We start from the raw sequence: 18,037 nt of genomic DNA on the forward strand, positions 1-18,037 counted from the left end.
TGCATGAGGACCTAAGATCTGGGCAAGTGGGTAATCAACAACGTACAACAGCTGGTAAGTGGCAACCACACGTTGCTATAATTTCTTATTTCCTACTGGAAATGCTTATTTCCTACTGAAACAAATCATCACACTCAAATCATCACGGGGAGAACGGAGATGCTGTGAGCTCCATCGGACCGTCACCGCCGGTGCTGTCCTGCTGTGGCCGCCGTTCCCTTCGCCGGGGGCGGCCCCGGGCAGGCGGGTGTGGGAGCGGGGCGCTCCCGGACGGCTCCGCACCCGGAGATGGGCGCTGCCCTGCGGGAAGGAGCCGAGGAGCGAGGGAGAGCGGCGGGAACGGCTGAGGACTGGAAGCCACCTGGGGACAGGGACAGTCCTCGCAGCGTCCTGCGGCACCCCGGGGGAGCCGCCCAAGATGAGACGGCGCCAGGGCCTCCCCTCAGCCCCGATTTCAGAGTGGCGGAGGGAGCGCTCGGAGAGCCGCTCGATCCCCCCTCACAGCACCAGAGTTAACCGCGATCACCCCTGGGGTCCTTTCCGCGGTTCTGTGAGAGCGCTGGCGCTCGCTCCGGAGCTGGGGCAGGCGCAGGCACAGCCGGGCTGGCGCTTCTCCTTCTCCCCGCGGGGGCTCCGTGCTCGCTCCGTGCAGCGGCTCCGGTGCCAGGCCGGGACAGCCCGACGCGCACAGCGTCTCCATGGCACCCCCGGAAGCGCCGCCATTGCCGGCGCGGCGGAAGCGGAAGCAGCGCGGCGCGGGGCGGGGCGGGCGGTGGGATGGCGGCGGCGGTGCTGCTGCTGCTGCTGCTGGCAGCGGCAGGGCCCGGGCCCAGGCGGGCGGACGCGGGCCGGGAGCGGCGGGACGCGCTGCGGGAGGAGCTGCTGCTGAGCCCGCTGCCCACTGGCGATGTGGCCGCCACCTTCCAGTTCCGCACGCGATGGGACGCGGACCTGCAGCAGGGCGCAGGTAGGGCTGGCCCGGCCGGGGCGGGCCGCACCGCTATTGGCTGGCGCGGGGGCGGACCGCGTCGCTATTGGCTAGCACGGGGGCGGACCGCGCTGCTATTGGTTGGGGCGGTGCGCAGGAGCGGGGCTATCGCGGAGGGACCGCGCGACGTGATGGTTTGTATCGAGCGATGACGTCACTGGAGGGAGTGACGTCAGAGGCGGGGTGAGGTGAGCAGGGACGGGGCAGAGCGAGGCTGTGGGGACGGAGCGGTGACATCACGGGGGGGGCCGTGACGCCATCGGGCTGTGTGTGGTGGCGCAAGCAGAGGCAGTGCCGGTGATGTCACGTTGGGGCAGGCCCTGGTTGATATCGGGAAGGGATCGGGGATGCCAGGGGCAGGGACTGACGCTGCCCGCAGTCTCTCACTACAGGCTCTTCCCGAAGGCGCTGGGGCGGCTGGTGGCAGCGCTGGGCGTGCGGGAGCTGCACCTCGCGCTCACCCAGGGCTTCTGGCGCACACGCTACTGGGGGCAGCCGCCCCTCCAGGCACCCGCTGGCGCTGAGCTCTGGGTCTGGTTCCAGCCCACGGTCACCGAGTAGGTACCCCAGCCATGGACCTGTCCCTCTGGGTCCCCTCTGTGGCCACTGCTCCCAGGAGCGGTTGTTTGTCCCTCCTGAGGCAGCCACGGTGTGTGAGTGGGCCTCCTGGGTTGAAAAATGTCTGCTGGAAAGAAGAGCCCAGGAGTAGCTCTAAAAACCCACAGAACATACCCCATCTGTATGGGGACAGGATGTGGTGCTGAGGGCAAATCCCTGTTCATTAAAGGCCCAAGTAATTCCCCTGTGGGCTCTGTGATGACAAGCACTTAACGATGGCACAGAGAGAAATAACACTGATCTAACCAAGCAATGGGTGTGTGTGTCATTGGGGTAAAACAGCATGGGGGATGAGGGTTCAGGGTGGATTGCAGGACCCTTGCTGCGCTAATACAGTGGGGCTGTATCTTGGCCTCTCATCCATGACTCACTTCCTTTGACTCCCATCCAGTACCTGTCACCATCTCCCTGAGCACACCAGCCCTGTGGGGACTCACAGAGCCCTCTCCTCCCTGCAAGTGTCCCATCCCTTGTCTGCTGGTCGGGTCAGCCTTTGGAGCTGCACCAAGGCATTGCTGTGGGCCTCACAGCCCCTTCCCCATTCACACATATCACCTCCTCTGTGCTCCCAGCTCCCCTGGCCTCTCTCCTCACATACCAGCTGTGACCACCACCCTGTCCCTTGGCTGTGTGATGCCTGTGAAGCCCTGCTGTGTGTCCCTCAGATCTGATGTGTCAGAATAAAATACCAAGAGAGCTGGAGAATGCCAGCCCAGCAGTCTCTCTGCATACTCCATGCAGCTTTGGTAACCCAGTGTGGTCATTTCTGAATGTTACTGACTTAACACTTGTTGTTTCAAGGATTTGAGCTGCTGAGTAATCTCTGGTGTCTGTTCTCACACAGTGTTGACAAAGCCTGGAAAGAACTGAGTAACATCCTTTCGGGAATATTCTGTGCTTCTCTCAACTTCATTGACTCGACCAACACAGTGATTCCAACAGCATCCTTCAAACCCCTGGGTTTGGCCAATGGTGAGCCTGGCTCTGCTCTCTCACTTCAGTTCTGCCCTGTGCCACTGCCAGCATTCCACGTGCAGGTCCTGCAATGACTCTGGGTCTGGGTGTGTACGACAGCATCCATTAACCCTTCCCAGGAAGGATTTCCTCTCCCTACAAACAAGGCTTGGATTTAAACAGAGGAAAGTCACAAATAATACATGGCAGGTGCTCTCAAGCCCTTACTTGACTCTATAAAAAATGTTTTATGAAACAGTGGGGACCACAGGATTTAAGGCACTCACAAAAGAAGATCTGCTAGGATGTATCCTTACCATTCTTTCCAATCACTCTGAACAGAGTGGGATCTAGTTCTGGTGGAGCTCACTGCATTTCAGGCATGCTCTGAGGGTGCTGGGATGTGGGGCACACTGGGGGTGGAACACTGCTGCTGTGCTCGTGGCTGTAGCAATCCCAGCCTGCTCTCCTCCCTCTCCCTGCCCAGGGACAGATCACCATCTCCTGCGTTACGCTGTCCTGCCCAGGGAAGTTGTCTGCACAGAGAACCTCACCCCCTGGAAGAAGCTGCTGCCATGTGGCTCAAAGGTAAAGAGAAGTCCTGCTGCCCAATGGGGCCACTCCTGATGGAGCTGGGCTCCCAGCAGCAATGTGGGAGCATGCACTGGGAGGTTCCCTCAGGGCTTTCTCTCGGTGGGAGCAGAGGACAGGGCAGGGCTGAGTTTCTCCTGTTCCCTGCAGGCTGGGCTGGCTGTGCTGCTGAAGGCTGAGCGCCTGTTCCACAGCAGCTACCACTCCCAGGCAGTGCACATCCGCCCCATCTGCAGGGTAAGTGCTGGCTGAGCTCCTTCCCCCAAGAGAAAATCCAAAGCCCCCTTGTCACATTGCAAGGTATCACAGTGGTTTGCTCAGCTACCCTGTGATGGGTTCACTGTGTCTAACACAGCTGTCATCCTCCTTCTCTGGTAACCCCAATGGAAATCTTGTAATCTTGGTGGAGGTCCAGCTCCATCCTGGTGTCCTCCCCCTCCAGAAGGTGTGATCAGAACTGCTTGTCTCTTGTCCAGGATGCCTCCTGCCTGGCTCTGTCCTGGGAGCTCAGACAGACCCTCACTGTGGTCTTTGACTTCTTTTCCAGTGGCCAAGGAAAGAAAGGTAAGCGTGGTGCTGTGCTGGAGTGCTCCCAGCCTGCAGCACTTGACCTGCCAGCTGACCTTGCTTCCCACAGACTGGTCCTTGTTTAAGATGTTCTCTCGCACGCTGACTGACACGTGTCCTCTGGCGTCGCAGAGCAAAGTCTACGTTGACATTTCCCCCAAAAACAAGGTAAGCTCATGGGCCAGAAAGCATCCCCTGCTCTCTCAGTTCTGCCAGTTCATGTGGCTCTGAAACATCCTCACCTCCACCTCTGCATGGCCTGGCCTCTCAGGGGCTAACACTGGGAGGTGATTTCCTTGCTCTGAGCTTGGCTGAAGGGATGAGCCTGGTGATGTTAGTATGAGCACAGAGCTGGCCATTGGGTGGCAGAGTTCAGGGCTACCTGGAAGAACTTTGCTCAGTGCTGCCAGTTTCTTCAAGGGGCACTTTTTCCTTTCATAGTCCATTTGCTTTCCTCAGGAAAAGGAGCTGCTGGAAGTGTCCCCCCCTCCAACATCAGTACACGAAGCTATTGTCCAGGGAGACAGGAGAACCTACGCTGTCTATGACCTGCTGAGCCCCTCCCTCTTCAACACATCTCGCAGCCTCAATGTGCAGCTGAAGTGGAAGCGGCCCCAAGACAGCTGTGAGTGAGCAGAACTTCACTTCCCCTGCACCACTGGCCAGGGCTCCAGGGCTGAAAATCACCCCTCTGCTGTGCTTGCTCTTCACAGCGGAAATGCCCATTCCCACGCTCCATGCTCAGCGTTACGTGGGCGGGTACGGGCTGCAGACCGGGGAGATCTGCACCCTCATCTACAACACCCACCCCTACCGAGCCTTCCCCGTGATCCTGCTGGAGACTGTGCCCTGGTACCTGCGCCTCTACGTGCACACCCTCACCATCATCACCAAAGGGAAGGAGAACAAGCCCAGTGAGTGAACCCTCCAAGCAGCACATGCCACCCCATTCCCTTGGCATGAGCAGCTCATTCCAAAGGTGGTTTAGTCCCTCCCTCAGGTCCCAGTGATCACTGGGAAACTGGATTGTGAAACAAAACATTTCAGGATGTTTTCCTAGCCTCAAGTTCAGTGCTCACAGCAGATGAGACCATTAAGTGTGTTTTATTTATAAGAGGCACATGGATAGTGTTTTATAATCCAATAAGGGTTTAAACCAACATGAATTAATTTTTGTAGCACAGGAAGCTCAATTTAAAACTGATGATTGGTTTTTATTTTGCATTTATACCTTATGAATACCTGACCATCATGGGTCAGTAGCTTTAAAGACCAGCTAAATTTAGCTTTAGCACTTTTTGCTATGGGTGCATCTTCACTTGCCCAGAAAACCTCTCTCAGGACAGTGGAAGCAGGAGCAGCCACCTCATGGGAGATGTCCAGGCAGTGTGAGATGGGACAAGGTTCCCCTGGTGCCAATGTGGAAATCTCTTTGGGGTTAGGTTACATCCACTACCAGCCAGCCCAGGACCGGAGCCGGCCTCACCTCTTGGAAATGCTGATCCAGCTGCCAGCCAGCTCCGTCACCAAGATCACAATCCAGTTTGAGAGGGCCTTGCTGAAGTGGACAGAGTACCCACCTGACCCCAATCATGGCTTTTATGTCGGGTAATGACATTCCTCAGCTCCTCATCCCTTTCTGGGCTTTGCATAGGACTTACTGCCCAGGTCTCTGGAGATGTCTTTGCTGCCAGGGCTGACACTGTTGTGTTGTTTGTCCCCTTAGCTCATCTGTGCTCAGTGCCCTGGTGCCCAGTGTCACTGCAATGAAGGACATGGATGTGGAGCAGAGCCCTCTCTTCACCTCACTGTGAGTGTGCTTGTGCTGGGGAGCAGGGCTGTGCCACAACCTGCAGGCTGTGGCTGCTCTCATCCTCTCTGGTGAGCACAAAACACAGGTCCTGTGCAGGCTGACCTTGCCTTTCCTTCTCCAACTCTCCAGGTTTCCTTCCTCCGATGGCTCCAGCTATTTTGTGCGCCTGTACACGGAGCCACTGCTGGTGAACCTGCCAACCCCAGACTTCAGCATGCCCTACAACGTCATCTGCCTCACCTGCACTGTGGTGGCCGTGTGCTACGGCTCCTTCTACAACCTGCTGACCAGAACGTTCCACGTGGAGGAGCCCAGCCGGGGCGGGCTGGCCAAGCGGCTGGCCAACGTCATCCGAAAATTCAGGGGGGTGCCCCCACTCTGAGAGGGGCCAGGGCAGCCAGCACTGCCTGCAGGGCTCTGTGGGAGACAGACAGCAGAGCTCTGCTGCCTCTTGTCTTGCTGGAAGCAGCTTGTTGTGTTTTGCTGCCAGGAATTCTCTTTGGGATCCAAGAAGCCGAGAGATCACTTCCGTTGCTAAGAAGGGAAATGGCTCTAAGCCCATTGACTACTGAACTGCAGTGCTGTGGGACTGGGAAAAGTAAAAGACTTCTGTTTGGGAGAGGTGTAACTTACATGCTGGGAATGGTGCTGGAAGTAAACTGGAGTGTTTTGTATGTTTGTGCTGCTCCTGGTTGGTTTTGCTTTCTCAGCTCATGGGCAGAGCTGCCAGGTCTGTAGCACACTGCCTGGCTCAGCTGGGATTTGATGCAGGCAGGACCAGGCAAGGGGGTTTGATCTGCAGATCAGAGGGATTCATCTGCTCTAACATCTCACCTCTCACAGTTGCCATGTTTCACACATGTGTGTCCTGTCACACTTGGCCACATTGCAGCCAGTTTGCAAATTAATTATTGGGCACAGGGTATGTCTGCCCCCTCACCAACAGCAAGGGTTTATTTTCTTTCACAGGAAAAAGCTTCTCTTGCTCACAACTTCTGTTTGCAGGATTTTGAAACCCTCCACCTTCTCAGCCCTCTGCCACAGCACAGGATTCTCCTGTGCACCCACAGTGTCCCTGCAGCTTTGGGGAGCCTTGGCTCAGCAGACCCCAAGTGCTGAGCTGCAGCCAGCCCTGGGCTGGGAATGCAGGAGCCCTGGCACCGCTGTGCTCCTCAGTTATTTTCTCAAAACACAGATTACCACCTTGTGGTTCACCCAGAGCAGTGGGAGGTCAGTGGTGGTGCTGCTTGGCCTCTGACACTGCTGCTTTCAGGGCTACACCCTTTCCATCTCAGATGTGGCTTTTGTGATTGCAACAGACAATCTTACAAAGGACAGGGAAATCACTGGAAGAAATACTGCCCAGAACCAAAGCAGAGCACAGCCAGAGGTCCTTTAAAAGCTTCTGCTTGAACAGAAAAGCCATAAAAACCCCATGGCCTCCTGTTCTGCACAGAACAAGCTGTTCCCACTAGCCTGGAATTACCTTTCCCTTCCAAGCCAGAGATGCTTTTTACTCTGCAGCTCCTTACAGATCACTCCACTGGATGGCTCCATGCAGCCTGCAGAGCCTGCTGAAATATGAGTTTTGGATGATCCCTCTCTGTTCCTGCCTGCTGAAAAAGGTGCCACAGGGCTGGGAGCTCACAGCCCTGCCAGCCAGGCTGCAAGTGCAAAATGGAATTTCTTTATAGAAAGCTGGAATTACAACCAAAACCCAAGCAAGCACACAGGTCCCACAGCAGTCTTAGGCATGAGGGTCCGCATTACAGATTGCAAAAGGATTTGGAGACCTCAAATTGTATCAGTTGGATCCAGTATCAGTCCTGCAAACTGCAACAAGCAGCATGTGCTGGAGCAGCCCAGTTCCCTGGGTGAAGCCTGCTCGCTGCTGGTGTTGGGTGGGATCCTGAAAGTCCCCTGAGTGCCATGGGAATCATAGGTGGCATCCAGTAGTTATTTTTACTATGAACCATCAGAGCTGGCATCAGCCAAAGGCTTTAGGGCCATTCCTATGAAGTGCCATAAACCAGGAATTTTAAACACCCCATAAAAAGGTCAGCCCAGAATAATGGCAGAGCAGAGGGAAATTGTTCCAGGCTGGATACACGCTTGAAGGGCCATTGGGAGAGCAGGTCTTATCATAACTATCAAAAATACCCAGGCCAGCCAAGTGGAAAACTGTGGGAAATGTGGGTGGCCCTGTGCCTGTGGCTGGGTGGGTTTTAAATGGTTGTGAAAATGCCAAATCTTGGTCTTTGAGGTTTTTGGTTTTGTTTTTCTTGGACTATTTTTCTTCTTTCCTTGGGTTACTCAGTCCAGGAGAGACACAGAGCTCTCCAAGGCGAATCAGGGGAGGGCTGTGAGGATGGCACCTCTCTTATAAGGAAAAGCTGAGGGAGCTGGGGCTGTTTAGGCTGGAGGAGAGACAACAGAGTGGGGAGCTTATCAATGCCTGTGAGCAGCTGCAGGGAGGGTGTTGTGAAGATGGAGCCAGGGTGCTGAACAGTGGGATGAGGTAACAGGAACACTGGAAGTTTCACCTGGACATGAAGAACTTTACTGCATGGATGAGTGGAACAGGCTGCACTGAAATATTCCCATGGACACAATCCAGAGCACTGTGCTCCAGGGGACCCAGTGGAGCAGGGACCTGGAGGGATGGCCGGGAGGGATGCCCTGCAGTGGTCCCTGCCCAGCCCCGCTGTCCTCCGTGGCTCTGAGGCAGCACAAGGTGCAATGGAGCATGCAAACACAATGGAATAATAACCACGGAATATTCTGAGTTGGAAGGGACCCACGAGGATCCCCAAGTCCAACTCCTGGCCCTGCACAGGACACCCCAGGAATCCACTCTGTGCCTGAGAGCGATGTCCAAATGCCTCTAGAACTCAGACAGGCTCAGGGCTGTAACCACCCCTCAAGGTGAAAATCCTTTCCCAATATCCAGCCTAATGCTCCCCTGACCCGGCTTCAGGCCATTCCCTCGGCTCCTGTCACTGCTCATGAAGGCCAAGAGATCGGAGCCGCCCCTCGTGAAGAGAGTGTAAGCAGCGCTGAGGAGCGGAGCCCCCCCTGGTGAGAAGGATGTAAGCAGCCCTGAGGAGCGGAGCTGCCCCTCGTGAATAAGCGGCGCTGAGCTCTCCCCCTCAGCCTCCTCTTCCCCAGGCCGAACAGCCCAAACGCGGCTCATTACAAGAGCCCACAAACACAAAAATCTCTTCACAAAACGCGAATCCGGCCGGGGCCGGCTCCCAGCGCCGCCCCGCCGTGCGCAAGCGCAGCGCCGTGCGCGCAGGCGCAGCAGCCGCCGCGCGGGGCTGCCGGACCCGCCTGAGGAGCGGCCGCTGCCCGCGCCCCCGCCCCGCCGGCCGAGCAGCAGCGGCAGCAGCAGCGCCCCGCGGCCGGCAGCGCTCCGGGGACAGCCCCGCTCCCGGGGACAGCCCCGCTCCCGGGGACAGCCGCCCGGCCGCCTGGGGAGGCCTGGCAGGCTTCTCCCTCCTTCCTCAGGGCGGCCCCGGGATGGCGGCGTGAGCGGTGAGTACGGGCCGGGGCCCAGCGGCGGGGCTGGCGGAGCGGGGCAGCGCTGCGGGCTCCGGGGCTCGACCGGGGGAAAGGGGGAAGGTTTGTCCCGGCCGAGGAGCCCCGCGCTCGGAGCCCTGAGTGCGCCGGGATGGGAGAGGCTTCAACCGACCCCGAGCTCGGTGCCAGCATGGAAATAACAGCACTGTGTGCCCTCCCTCCCTTCCTGCTGCTCTCGGCCGCGAACGTCTCCAGCTCTCGTTAGCGCCTTCTGAAAGGAAAACCGGGCCCGTTCCTCCCCAGGGCAGCACAATGCTCTGACAAGCTTTTGTGCAGACAGCTGGACGGGATGGGCCCTGTAGGTCCCTTCCAACCCGGGGTATTCTGCGATAGTCTGTGAATACAGACTGTTGTGCCCAGCCAGGCACCCTCCCCGAGCACCCATACGTGCTTCGAGCCAGCTACAAAGTGAGTTTACAAGCTGTGCTGTCATACCAACATTGCTCATGATATCCCAGACGTGCAAGTGCAAGAGAAGAGAAAAAACAAGCTCTAAATGCAGTCCACAGCATGCTGAACTCTCCCATACTTCATTGGTACTGAAACATTTCAATGGACATTTCAATGGACCTTGCAAGTACTGTCATACTGTCATAGTGCAGTAACCTTTGTCTTTTCAAACTGTAAGTCATAACTCCTCATAGCTGCCCAAACAGCATTTCTGCCTTTCCTCATCTGAGATGCAGAAAACTCACTCTTATCAGGCTGTATTTGGACCTCTGAAGCCTGCTAAAGGCACAAAAGGTAGAAAAGTGGTCCAAATTAAAACTGCTTTTCTCAGGGAACTTGGAATGGGCCTGGAAGTTGTAATCTGTGGCAGTTAGACAAAGGCTGAAGGTGGGAATGAGGACCTCTGAAAAGAAATGAATTAGTCCAAATGGAAGTAGTAATACTTCAGATGACAGCTGTGGCTGCTGACATCTCTTCCCATCACAGAGCTGGCTGACTTAAGCTTCTGCTCCTCTGATTCCTGATGATTTCCAGGCCCATTCCAAGCTCTCTGAGCAAAGCAATTAGTTTTAGTTTGGATCTCTCCTCTGCCTTCCTGCTCATGGGTGGGGAAGGATTCACCCTGGTGCTGTGAGGGCATTGCATTGCAGATGGAGTGGGCACTGCCTCTGGACAAAAGCTCATCCATTCCCATCAGGAATGGAGCTCAGAGGCAGCTTTGGAGGTGGTGAGAAGAGTGGCTCAACAGAGAGCCTCCACTTTTCACCAAGTGAGTTGCTTTGGCTTGTGTCTAGCGTGAGAAATCAGAATACTAACCCCAAGGCTTGGTTAGTAAAGGATTTGTTGCTCTTTTAGGAAGCTGTTGTGATTATATTGCACCATTTCTGACTCTACACAAAGTGTCCAAGGCATGATCCAAGACTAGGCTAAGGCCTTTGCCAAAAAGTATAGACTCACTCTTTCCAGCTGAGTCATACCAGCAGATAAAGCTTTTAAAAAAATTGAAATAATAGTGGCAAGGCTAAAAAAAAACCCCAGAGAAGTTAATCCCTGCTGCAAATAGGTCTTAAAGTTTGAGCAGTTATGGTTCTTGGGTTTACGACAGCGGGTTGGCATCTGGGAAGCTGGTGTGCTGTTGCTTTTCTTAGCTGAACTCTTCCAACTTGTCACTTGATAGTTCTTCAGCTCTCTTTTTGTCCCAGTGCTTTAGCTGTTGTGTATTTTTCAGCAGCTGTTTTGGGTGCTGTGTGATATTTGAGTTGGTGTGAAGCACTGCCCACACACATCAGTTGGTATTTGTGGCAGGGTTTTTGGTTAAAACAATTTTAAGCAGACAGGTGAGAAACACATCCCTGAGCCTTCCTTTTCAGTTTATGTGCACTGGATGACTTGAGAGAGTTTTATCTAACCAGTGTGGCTTTTCATCACAAGCAGAGATTTCAGCTTCTGGGAAAGGGGGAGGACGATAGCAGCACGCCCCAATAAAAAGGTTACTCAGTGTTTTATTGCAGACCTTTCAGCTCTCAGCCTCTCTTTCTGTAGCATCTGCTGGGGGAGTTCTGTGTGGACAGCACTGGCTTAAAGGCTGCCTTTGTAAGGGCTGAACAAGCTTACCCTTGAAGTGCTTAGGGAAAGCTGGCTGATTATTCTCCCCTTGCAGGGTAAGTGGACTGTTAAAGAATTCAAATGTTCTTCAGAAAGGTACAGACTTGGTATTGACACACTGATGTGCCAACCTGTGGTGTAGGAACACCTCTCAGTGTGTTGATTGCTGAGTTAGGGTGTAGAATACGAAGGAACAGCTTGCTAGCTCCTCACATGGATTTATTCCAAAACGTGACTGATCCATTGCAGAGCAGTGCTCTGTGCTGCTCACTCTAGACCTGTCATAATTGAGATTTTTTTTTCTGCTTGGGAAAGGTCTGCTGCTGCCTTTGCACTGGAATTCCAAAATCCTCCACGCAAACACACACCAGCAGGACCTGAATGTTTTTGGGAGGGAAGATGACAGCAGGGAGGGCTGGCAGTGCAATGGAAGCCAGCTAATAAGCATGTGGAGAAGTGCTGGTGCTTGCTTATTAAGGAGGTGTGCAGGGAACCTCCCCTGGCTGCTCCTCTGCCTGCAGGAACTGGAGAGGCTCTGGCAGCACGTGGAGATCAGGCTGGGACACAGTGGGAGCATCACCAGCTCTGCTGCTGAGGGGTCTGAAGGGAGTTCAAGTGGCTCCAAGAACTGTGGAGGGTGAAAGGAGGAAGTGGGAAGGAGCTGTCAGGTAAACATGAGTGCCACCAAATCAGGTGACATGAGGAGCAGCACCAGGGGCAGGTTTGGGGACAGTGGGACACGGGGCTGGCTGAGGCAAGAGGTGAGTCAGGCAGGGGAGAGCAAGAGCAGCTGGCTGAGGGAAAACAGGATGCAGTTGTGAAACCAGTCCTGTTGGGTGACAGGTTATTATTTGCTCTGGAACATGGTAATCTTTGGCTTGGGTTGTGAGAAGGGGACAAACACAACAAGGGAGGAATCTTTAATTTGCAAATTTCACCTTGCTTGAGAAACCAGGCAAAACCAAATATTGTTGTGGCTTCCGGAAGGATCTGCCTGTCCTGGGCACGAAGGAGAATGTTCCCTGCTCAGTGAAGGGCTGATACAGGAGCTGCTGTTTCTCTTGGATCAATAGAGTGTAAAGAGAACTCAGTGCCAGCTGTACAGAGAATCTCTAATGAAGAGCACATTTCCTACTGGTGGGAAGTCCCTTGAGGGACACAGAGCTGTAGCAGCCTCCTGTAGTAAGTACTTGCTCTAGGATCAGCTGTGGGATACAGCAGAGGATCCTCATCCTTTAACTGCTTGGTAGTGAAGGGACTCCTGAGAATAAAAGCAAACTGAGTACAGACACAAAGAGCAGCTGTTTGAATGGCTGCATTAGGCAGAAATCCAAGAGGTTTGCAGGTTGAAGGGCATTGGCATTGAAATTTCATAGTAAGAATAACTGCTATTAAATGGTTCTTTATTCTGCAGTGGTTGCATTGATTGCTAAAAGCAACTGGTTCTTGCAGGAAATACTAATATTTAAAAATGTGTAACTTGTTGTGAGGTGGCTTTGTGTTTGTAGGAAGTGCTCAAGTAAAGCTTAGACACTTAAAATTAATTCAGTATTTAGAGTGTTATTGTTAAGAGCATTGTAGGAGTGAGGATGCCAGACCATGAAGTACAAAGTGTAGCTACAACACAAATTATAGTTATTTTCTAACTGTAGTCAGTTGTAAAGTTTGTATTGAGCTAAAGGCTCAAGAGTGACATATGACCCTGTTAAAGCTGAGAGATTTGTGACATTAGTTCTGAAAAATTCTAGTTCTTTGTTTCAGCCTTTTGAGCAGACACATTCTTTACCCATTTCTTTACTCTGGATACAGAAACCCAAAGCAAAGTAGGCACTTCAAAGTTTTGAAAACAGCTGACACAAATTGCCACAGAAGTCAAGCTGATGCAACTGGATCTGGCAAAAACATAACATGGTTGTTTAGGCACTGATTTTTAATGCTTGGTGTTTGGAGCACTTGTGAGAAAAAAAAATGCAGGAAACTTCAAGAAGGGAACATTTCAGGAGGATTAAGGCAGCTGCAGATCATTGATTTAGTAAAACTTTACTGCATTCAGTGAATTGAAAACTTGGGTGATGGGGTTTGGTTACCTTCCTGTTCAAATATTTGTTGTTAGATTTTCTTCTCTCCGTTCTTCCCCTTGCAAAAAAGTTCTCTAGTATTTCTGTGGTATTGTTTACTCCAGAGACATCTGAGCAATTCACAAAGGCAAGCATGTTTTGTTTTGTTATGAAATGAGTAATAGCTAATTCCAGTTCACAGATGGGAGAAAAGGCTTGGGACTAGACTTGCCCTTAAAGATGTGAGTGAGTGACCTGCCTAAAACAGGACTAACACTGGGAGCTGTATTCCTGTGACTTGGCTTTATCTGTATTGCAGCATAAATTAACTTTTTCCTTACTCTTTGGCTACTGAGCTGCAGCTTAGTTTTACTAATTGAACTCCAGCTGCTCTCTCTGCAGGAGAGCACTCCCTTGCAGGAGCACCAGCACAATGCACTTCCCCACATAATGTTTGTGCTGGTGGAGCTGTTTGCCTGCATTTTCCTACTGACATTAAGGTAAAATAGATGGTGCTGCTCAGGATGGCAGCATTTCCTGCTGCTGACAGCAGAGCCCATTGCTACCTGTGAGACAAGTCTGACCTCAGAGTTCTTTTGGAATAGAACCTCCTGTGGTTTCTCTTGGCTTTTCTCTGCAATCCCTCATTCTCCCTCCCTTTGCCAGGAAATCCCTTCTCCTGCCAACAGGAGCCGGTGGAATGTGCTGTTTGTTTACATTCTCACTCCTTCATCCTACTAACCTTCCCACCCCCAGCTGTAATCCTGACAGGCTGGGCTGAGCCCTTCATCCTTCTGAGGGAGCACTGCTCCATTGAGTAATTGCACACTCGAGGCTTTCTGCAAGCAGCTGTCCCCAGCAGACTCCTCTTGGTGGGGGTGAGGGATTGATTGTTTTTAAAGCCATTTGAAATTCTTGAAGGGGTTTGTAGTGCCTCAAGAGAGCACACATTTAATGTCATTGAGGGGATTGCTAAAGGTAGGAGCAGGTTTTCTGGACTTGCAGTGTGCTGCCATCCCTGTCTAGGAAAGCCCTTAAAGCCCAGTTTCCAGAGGGTTTTATAATAATCCAAGTGAGGAAATCCTGTGTTTACAGCACTTAATGGAAATTGCCATTCTGAGCCTGTCCCCCTGTTTGATCTATTCACATACTTCATCTTATCTGACTTTAGCTGTTTGGCAAGGATTATAAATCTTTAAGCTGGGACTGTCCTCCCCTTTGTTTTACAGCCTGGACACTGCTGGGGCTTTCCTGGGTACCTTGATGTGTAGCTGGTGTGGTGCTGTCCTGCTGGAACCCTTTATTGTTTGTGTGCAGAACAATTCCTTACACAAATGCTTCCTTAACACTTCTCTGTAGCACCAAATTATCACAGCGGCCTGATGAGGTCTTCATGGGTGAGAGAAGTGGACGAGAATCTTAGTTTATGATCAGAAGGCTGGATTTATTGATATATGATATATAATACATTATAACTGTACTAAAAAGAATAAGGAGAGAAGTTGCAGAGGCTGCTAACCTAAGAATAGCATAGAAAAGAATGAATAACAAAGTTCTGTGTCCAGCAGAAAGCAAGGACAAACTCTTCTGTGAGTGGTCAGCAAATCCAAACACTCACAGAAGCCCAATCACCGCTGCACCTGTTACATTCCACACCAGCTGATAACAATTGTTTACATTCTTCTGCTGGGGCCTCAGCTTCCCAGAAGATGAACAAATCCCAAAGAAAGGATTTCTATGAAAAAATGTCTGCGACACCAAATAATGACCACCCTTCAATTGCATTTCTTTATATCATCACTCCAGCCTTTGGGCTGTCTTGGATCAGTGTGTGTAGGGAAGGCTGTGGCAGCTTGTTTCCCATTTCCACCTCTCCCTTTCTGTTCCTTCACTGTGCTAAAAGGGTCTCACTTGTTAGCCTGGATAAAGGCCTGAGGAACAGAGCACACAGGACACACTTGTATACCAGCATTAGCTGATCCTGTCCCCAGCTGAGTGGTTCAGAAAGCAGGAACCTTTCCACCAGCTCCAAGAATTTAGTACTGGGAGTTCAACCATCAGCATATGATGCTTGGGAGTAAATGAAGCTTTAGAAGCATGTCAGTTGATTTGTTTTCCCTGCATTTCTCTGAGAGTCTGACATTTCCTTCTCCCTGCAGAGCAGCCTGCCCTCGGGAGGAGCTGCTGGAGCCTGTTCTGGAGCACATCTGCCTGCTACTGCCCACGAGGCCCCAGCCAGCCACCATGTACTGCCTGCAGTGGTTGCTACCTGTCCTGCTCATACCCAAGCCCCTGAACCCAGCCTTGTGGTTCAGTCACTCAATGTTCATGGGATTCTACCTGCTCAGTTTTCTCCTGGAACGGAAACCTTGCACAATTTGTGCCTTGGTCTTCCTGGCAGCTCTATTCCTCATCTGCTACAGCTGCTGGGGGAACTGCTTCTTGTACCACTGCACAGGATCCCAGTTACCAGAATCAGCTCACGACCCCAGCATAGTGGGCACCTAGAAAATCATAATCTTCCAGTCTGCTGAGGGCTCTTGTTTTGATTTTTAAAAAAGGGGTGGGCCTGGGGAGGAGGGGGGTGTTGGGTGTGGGACTGGAGTAAGGACAACCTATTTCCTGTAACTGTGCGTGGACTGGAGTGGCAGATTCTTCCCTCTCTGCCTGTGAAATCGACTCGTTTACTGTGTGAACTCTGGCAGCACCACCTGCTTTTTTAGGAGCAGAAGTCTTTCTTTTTCTTTCCCGTATCACCGGGAGCAGACACCAGCCCTCAACTGAGAACTGCTGGAAGCCTGAGCTGCTGGCCCCTGCCCAGCTGGGCGTGCTGGGGTTGTGTGTCACTTGTCTGCATTAGGCCATGATGGTCTAACTCAGGGCTCTTGGCCCTCTGATCCTGCTTGAATAGCTACAGGATTCTCTCAGTCTCTGTTTGTGGGGAGCCAGCCTTCCCACCTTGCTGATCAAGGGAGAGTGCAACAGCTCACAAATGGACTTGGCCAAAAGCTGCTGGAGCCAGAGGCAGTTGAGTCATCTCCTCCTGCTCAGCCTGCCAAAGAGATGTGTGCACTGCCCAAGTGCTTTCTGAACTCTTTGCTCTGAGATCCCAGCCTGAAAGCCTCACTTTGCTGCTGCTTTTATAAAGCCTCACAGGCAGTAGAGACTCTCTTCCCTCCTCCTCCATGTCCTGGCTTTACCAAGGTATTGACCATTGGGAGAAAGAACCAGCATGCTGCAAGATATAGGGTTTTGGAAGCCACTGTGAACTTTACCCTACAGAACTCATGTTACCCCAAAAGGCTGGGTGTGGGCAGGGCAGGAGGGGATCCATGAGGTGGGGGCATGGCTTGAAGCAGTAAATGCTTCAGCCATTTTCAGAGATAATGGGTTTGGGCCAGAGGTGACAGAAGGTGCTGGTGCTACTGACTAGAGAAGGGCAGAGGCTGGAAAATGCCTGGTGTCTCCAGCTTCCCTGGCAGAAGGATGTCAAGAATCCAGGGTGATGGTGGGTCTGGCCTACAGCCTGGGGCAGAGGTTGGTTTGTGAGAAGCCTTAGAGGTTGGCACAAAACACTTACCTTTAAGCTTTGAAGGTTTCCCTCTCCTTTGCCATCTGCTTGTCTTTCCTTCAGTCTTCTGGTGGAGAGCAGCAGAAGTGGCTGTTGCTGTCATGAGGCAGTTCAAGCTATGAGGTTGTGAAACTTCCAGAGTATTGTTTGTTCATTGCACAGCTGTTCAAAATGTTTAATAAAGCTTTATAAACTTTGGTCTATGGCCTCCTGCCCAGCATGATGCATTGGCTGCTCATTGTGGATGCCTTAGCCCAGCAATCACGTGTCCCTGCATTGTTCTGTTCCCAGCACAGCAACCCCCAGCAAGAGGCAGAGCCTGTTTGCCCTGTAGCTCCCAGTACTGACTCTTGATTGTTTGGGCAGACTGGGAGCCAGACTGGCAATTCCTAACCAGCCTCATCTCCTGTGTCCTGTGTGTCTCTGCACTTTCCTGACAGATTCCCCTTTTTCTTGCTGCTTAGGAAATTAAACCCCCGAGCTGTGTCCTGGAAGCCACTAATCCCCAGCAACAGTAAAAGTGTCTGCTGGGTGCCCACGTGGTGTAAGCCCATGCCATGACACCACATCACCCCAGCCTGTCCCTCTGCTCAGGACAGCCCAGCTGCCACCAGCCATCTGGGGGACACACGTGCTGCTGTGAGCCCTTCCCCAGCCTTGGCCATGCAGACTGGGGGGTCCAACAGCACCCAGGAGCACCTGAGAGTGTTAAAGAGTGTGGAGCTGTGTTGCTGGAGCTGAAACAGGCTTGGCTTTATCCCTTCTCTGAAGACCAGGTCCAAGTTAGAAAGAGTTCAGGGCATATTTATTGTTTACATGATTAAAGGAAAGCATGTGCCACATCAAAAATAGATGTGACAGCTCTGTCACCTGTCAGGCTGAGGGAAGTCCCAGTAGCTGTCACATCAACTCAGGCATAAATAACAAATGGAAAGGAGAGGGGAGGGCACCCATTGCAAGCCATGGCACAGCTGTGCTCTGAGCAACTTGTAAGTTTTAATGTATTTAAGCTAATGTGCTCTGTTCTGTCAAGAGAACACTTCTGTTGCTCACTAGCCAAGGCACTTCACAGCAATTTAAATAAATGCTAGCCACCAAGACAGACTGTGCTTTGGATGAGAGCAAGGCCTGGCTTTGTATGTGGGGTTCAGGACAAGGTACAGCTGCAGGCTCTTGCCTCGTATGAAACCCAGCTCGAAAAAAGCACTTCAAAAGAGGGAGGCTGCAGGACAGCTTTCAAT

At 52.4% G+C, this 18,037-nt stretch overlaps 2 protein-coding genes across 2 annotated transcripts; both read left to right on the forward strand.

Annotated features, from left to right (window-relative positions):
- The first annotated feature begins 777 nt into the window (after window positions 1-777).
- Window positions 778-6,205, forward strand: PIGT (phosphatidylinositol glycan anchor biosynthesis class T). The gene is made up of 12 exons (XM_054274560.1): window positions 778-967; window positions 1,368-1,545; window positions 2,451-2,578; window positions 3,048-3,148; window positions 3,302-3,388; window positions 3,628-3,715; window positions 3,789-3,886; window positions 4,178-4,343; window positions 4,432-4,632; window positions 5,161-5,326; window positions 5,445-5,528; window positions 5,661-6,205. The coding sequence occupies exons 1-12, from the start codon at window positions 778-780 to the stop codon at window positions 5,911-5,913; spliced, it is 1,740 nt and encodes a 579-aa protein (XP_054130535.1). The 3' UTR covers window positions 5,914-6,205.
- A 2,765-nt stretch (window positions 6,206-8,970) lies between these two features.
- On the forward strand, window positions 8,971-16,999 carry BLCAP (BLCAP apoptosis inducing factor). Its single transcript, XM_054274593.1, has 2 exons — window positions 8,971-9,068; window positions 15,385-16,999. Exon 2 carries the CDS (start codon window positions 15,470-15,472, stop codon window positions 15,731-15,733), a length of 264 nt encoding a protein of 87 aa, XP_054130568.1. The 5' UTR covers window positions 8,971-9,068; window positions 15,385-15,469; the 3' UTR covers window positions 15,734-16,999.
- The last annotated feature ends 1,038 nt before the right edge of the window (window positions 17,000-18,037 follow it).

The sequence above is a fragment of the Melozone crissalis genome, unplaced genomic scaffold (genome assembly GCF_028551555.1).
Source record: "Melozone crissalis strain CALT ecotype California unplaced genomic scaffold, PUWL_Pcris_2 ptg000017l_1, whole genome shotgun sequence".
NCBI lineage: Eukaryota > Metazoa > Chordata > Aves > Passeriformes > Passerellidae > Melozone > Melozone crissalis.

What these genes read in the sequence shown, in the direction of transcription:
- PIGT (XM_054274560.1), top strand. Translation starts at nt 778, where the DNA reads ATGGCGGCGGCGGTGCTGCTGCTGCTGCTGCTGGCAGCGGCAGGGCCC. An exon ending in GGACCTGCAGCAGGGCGCAG is followed by an intron (nt 968 to 1,367) that starts GTAGGGCTGGCC and finishes CGCTGCCCGCAG; the next exon opens with TCTCTCACTACAGGCTCTTC. An exon ending in AGCCCTCTCTTCACCTCACT is followed by an intron (nt 5,529 to 5,660) that starts GTGAGTGTGCTT and finishes CCAACTCTCCAG; the next exon opens with GTTTCCTTCCTCCGATGGCT.
- BLCAP (XM_054274593.1), top strand. Translation starts at nt 15,470, where the DNA reads ATGTACTGCCTGCAGTGGTTGCTACCTGTCCTGCTCATACCCAAGCCC.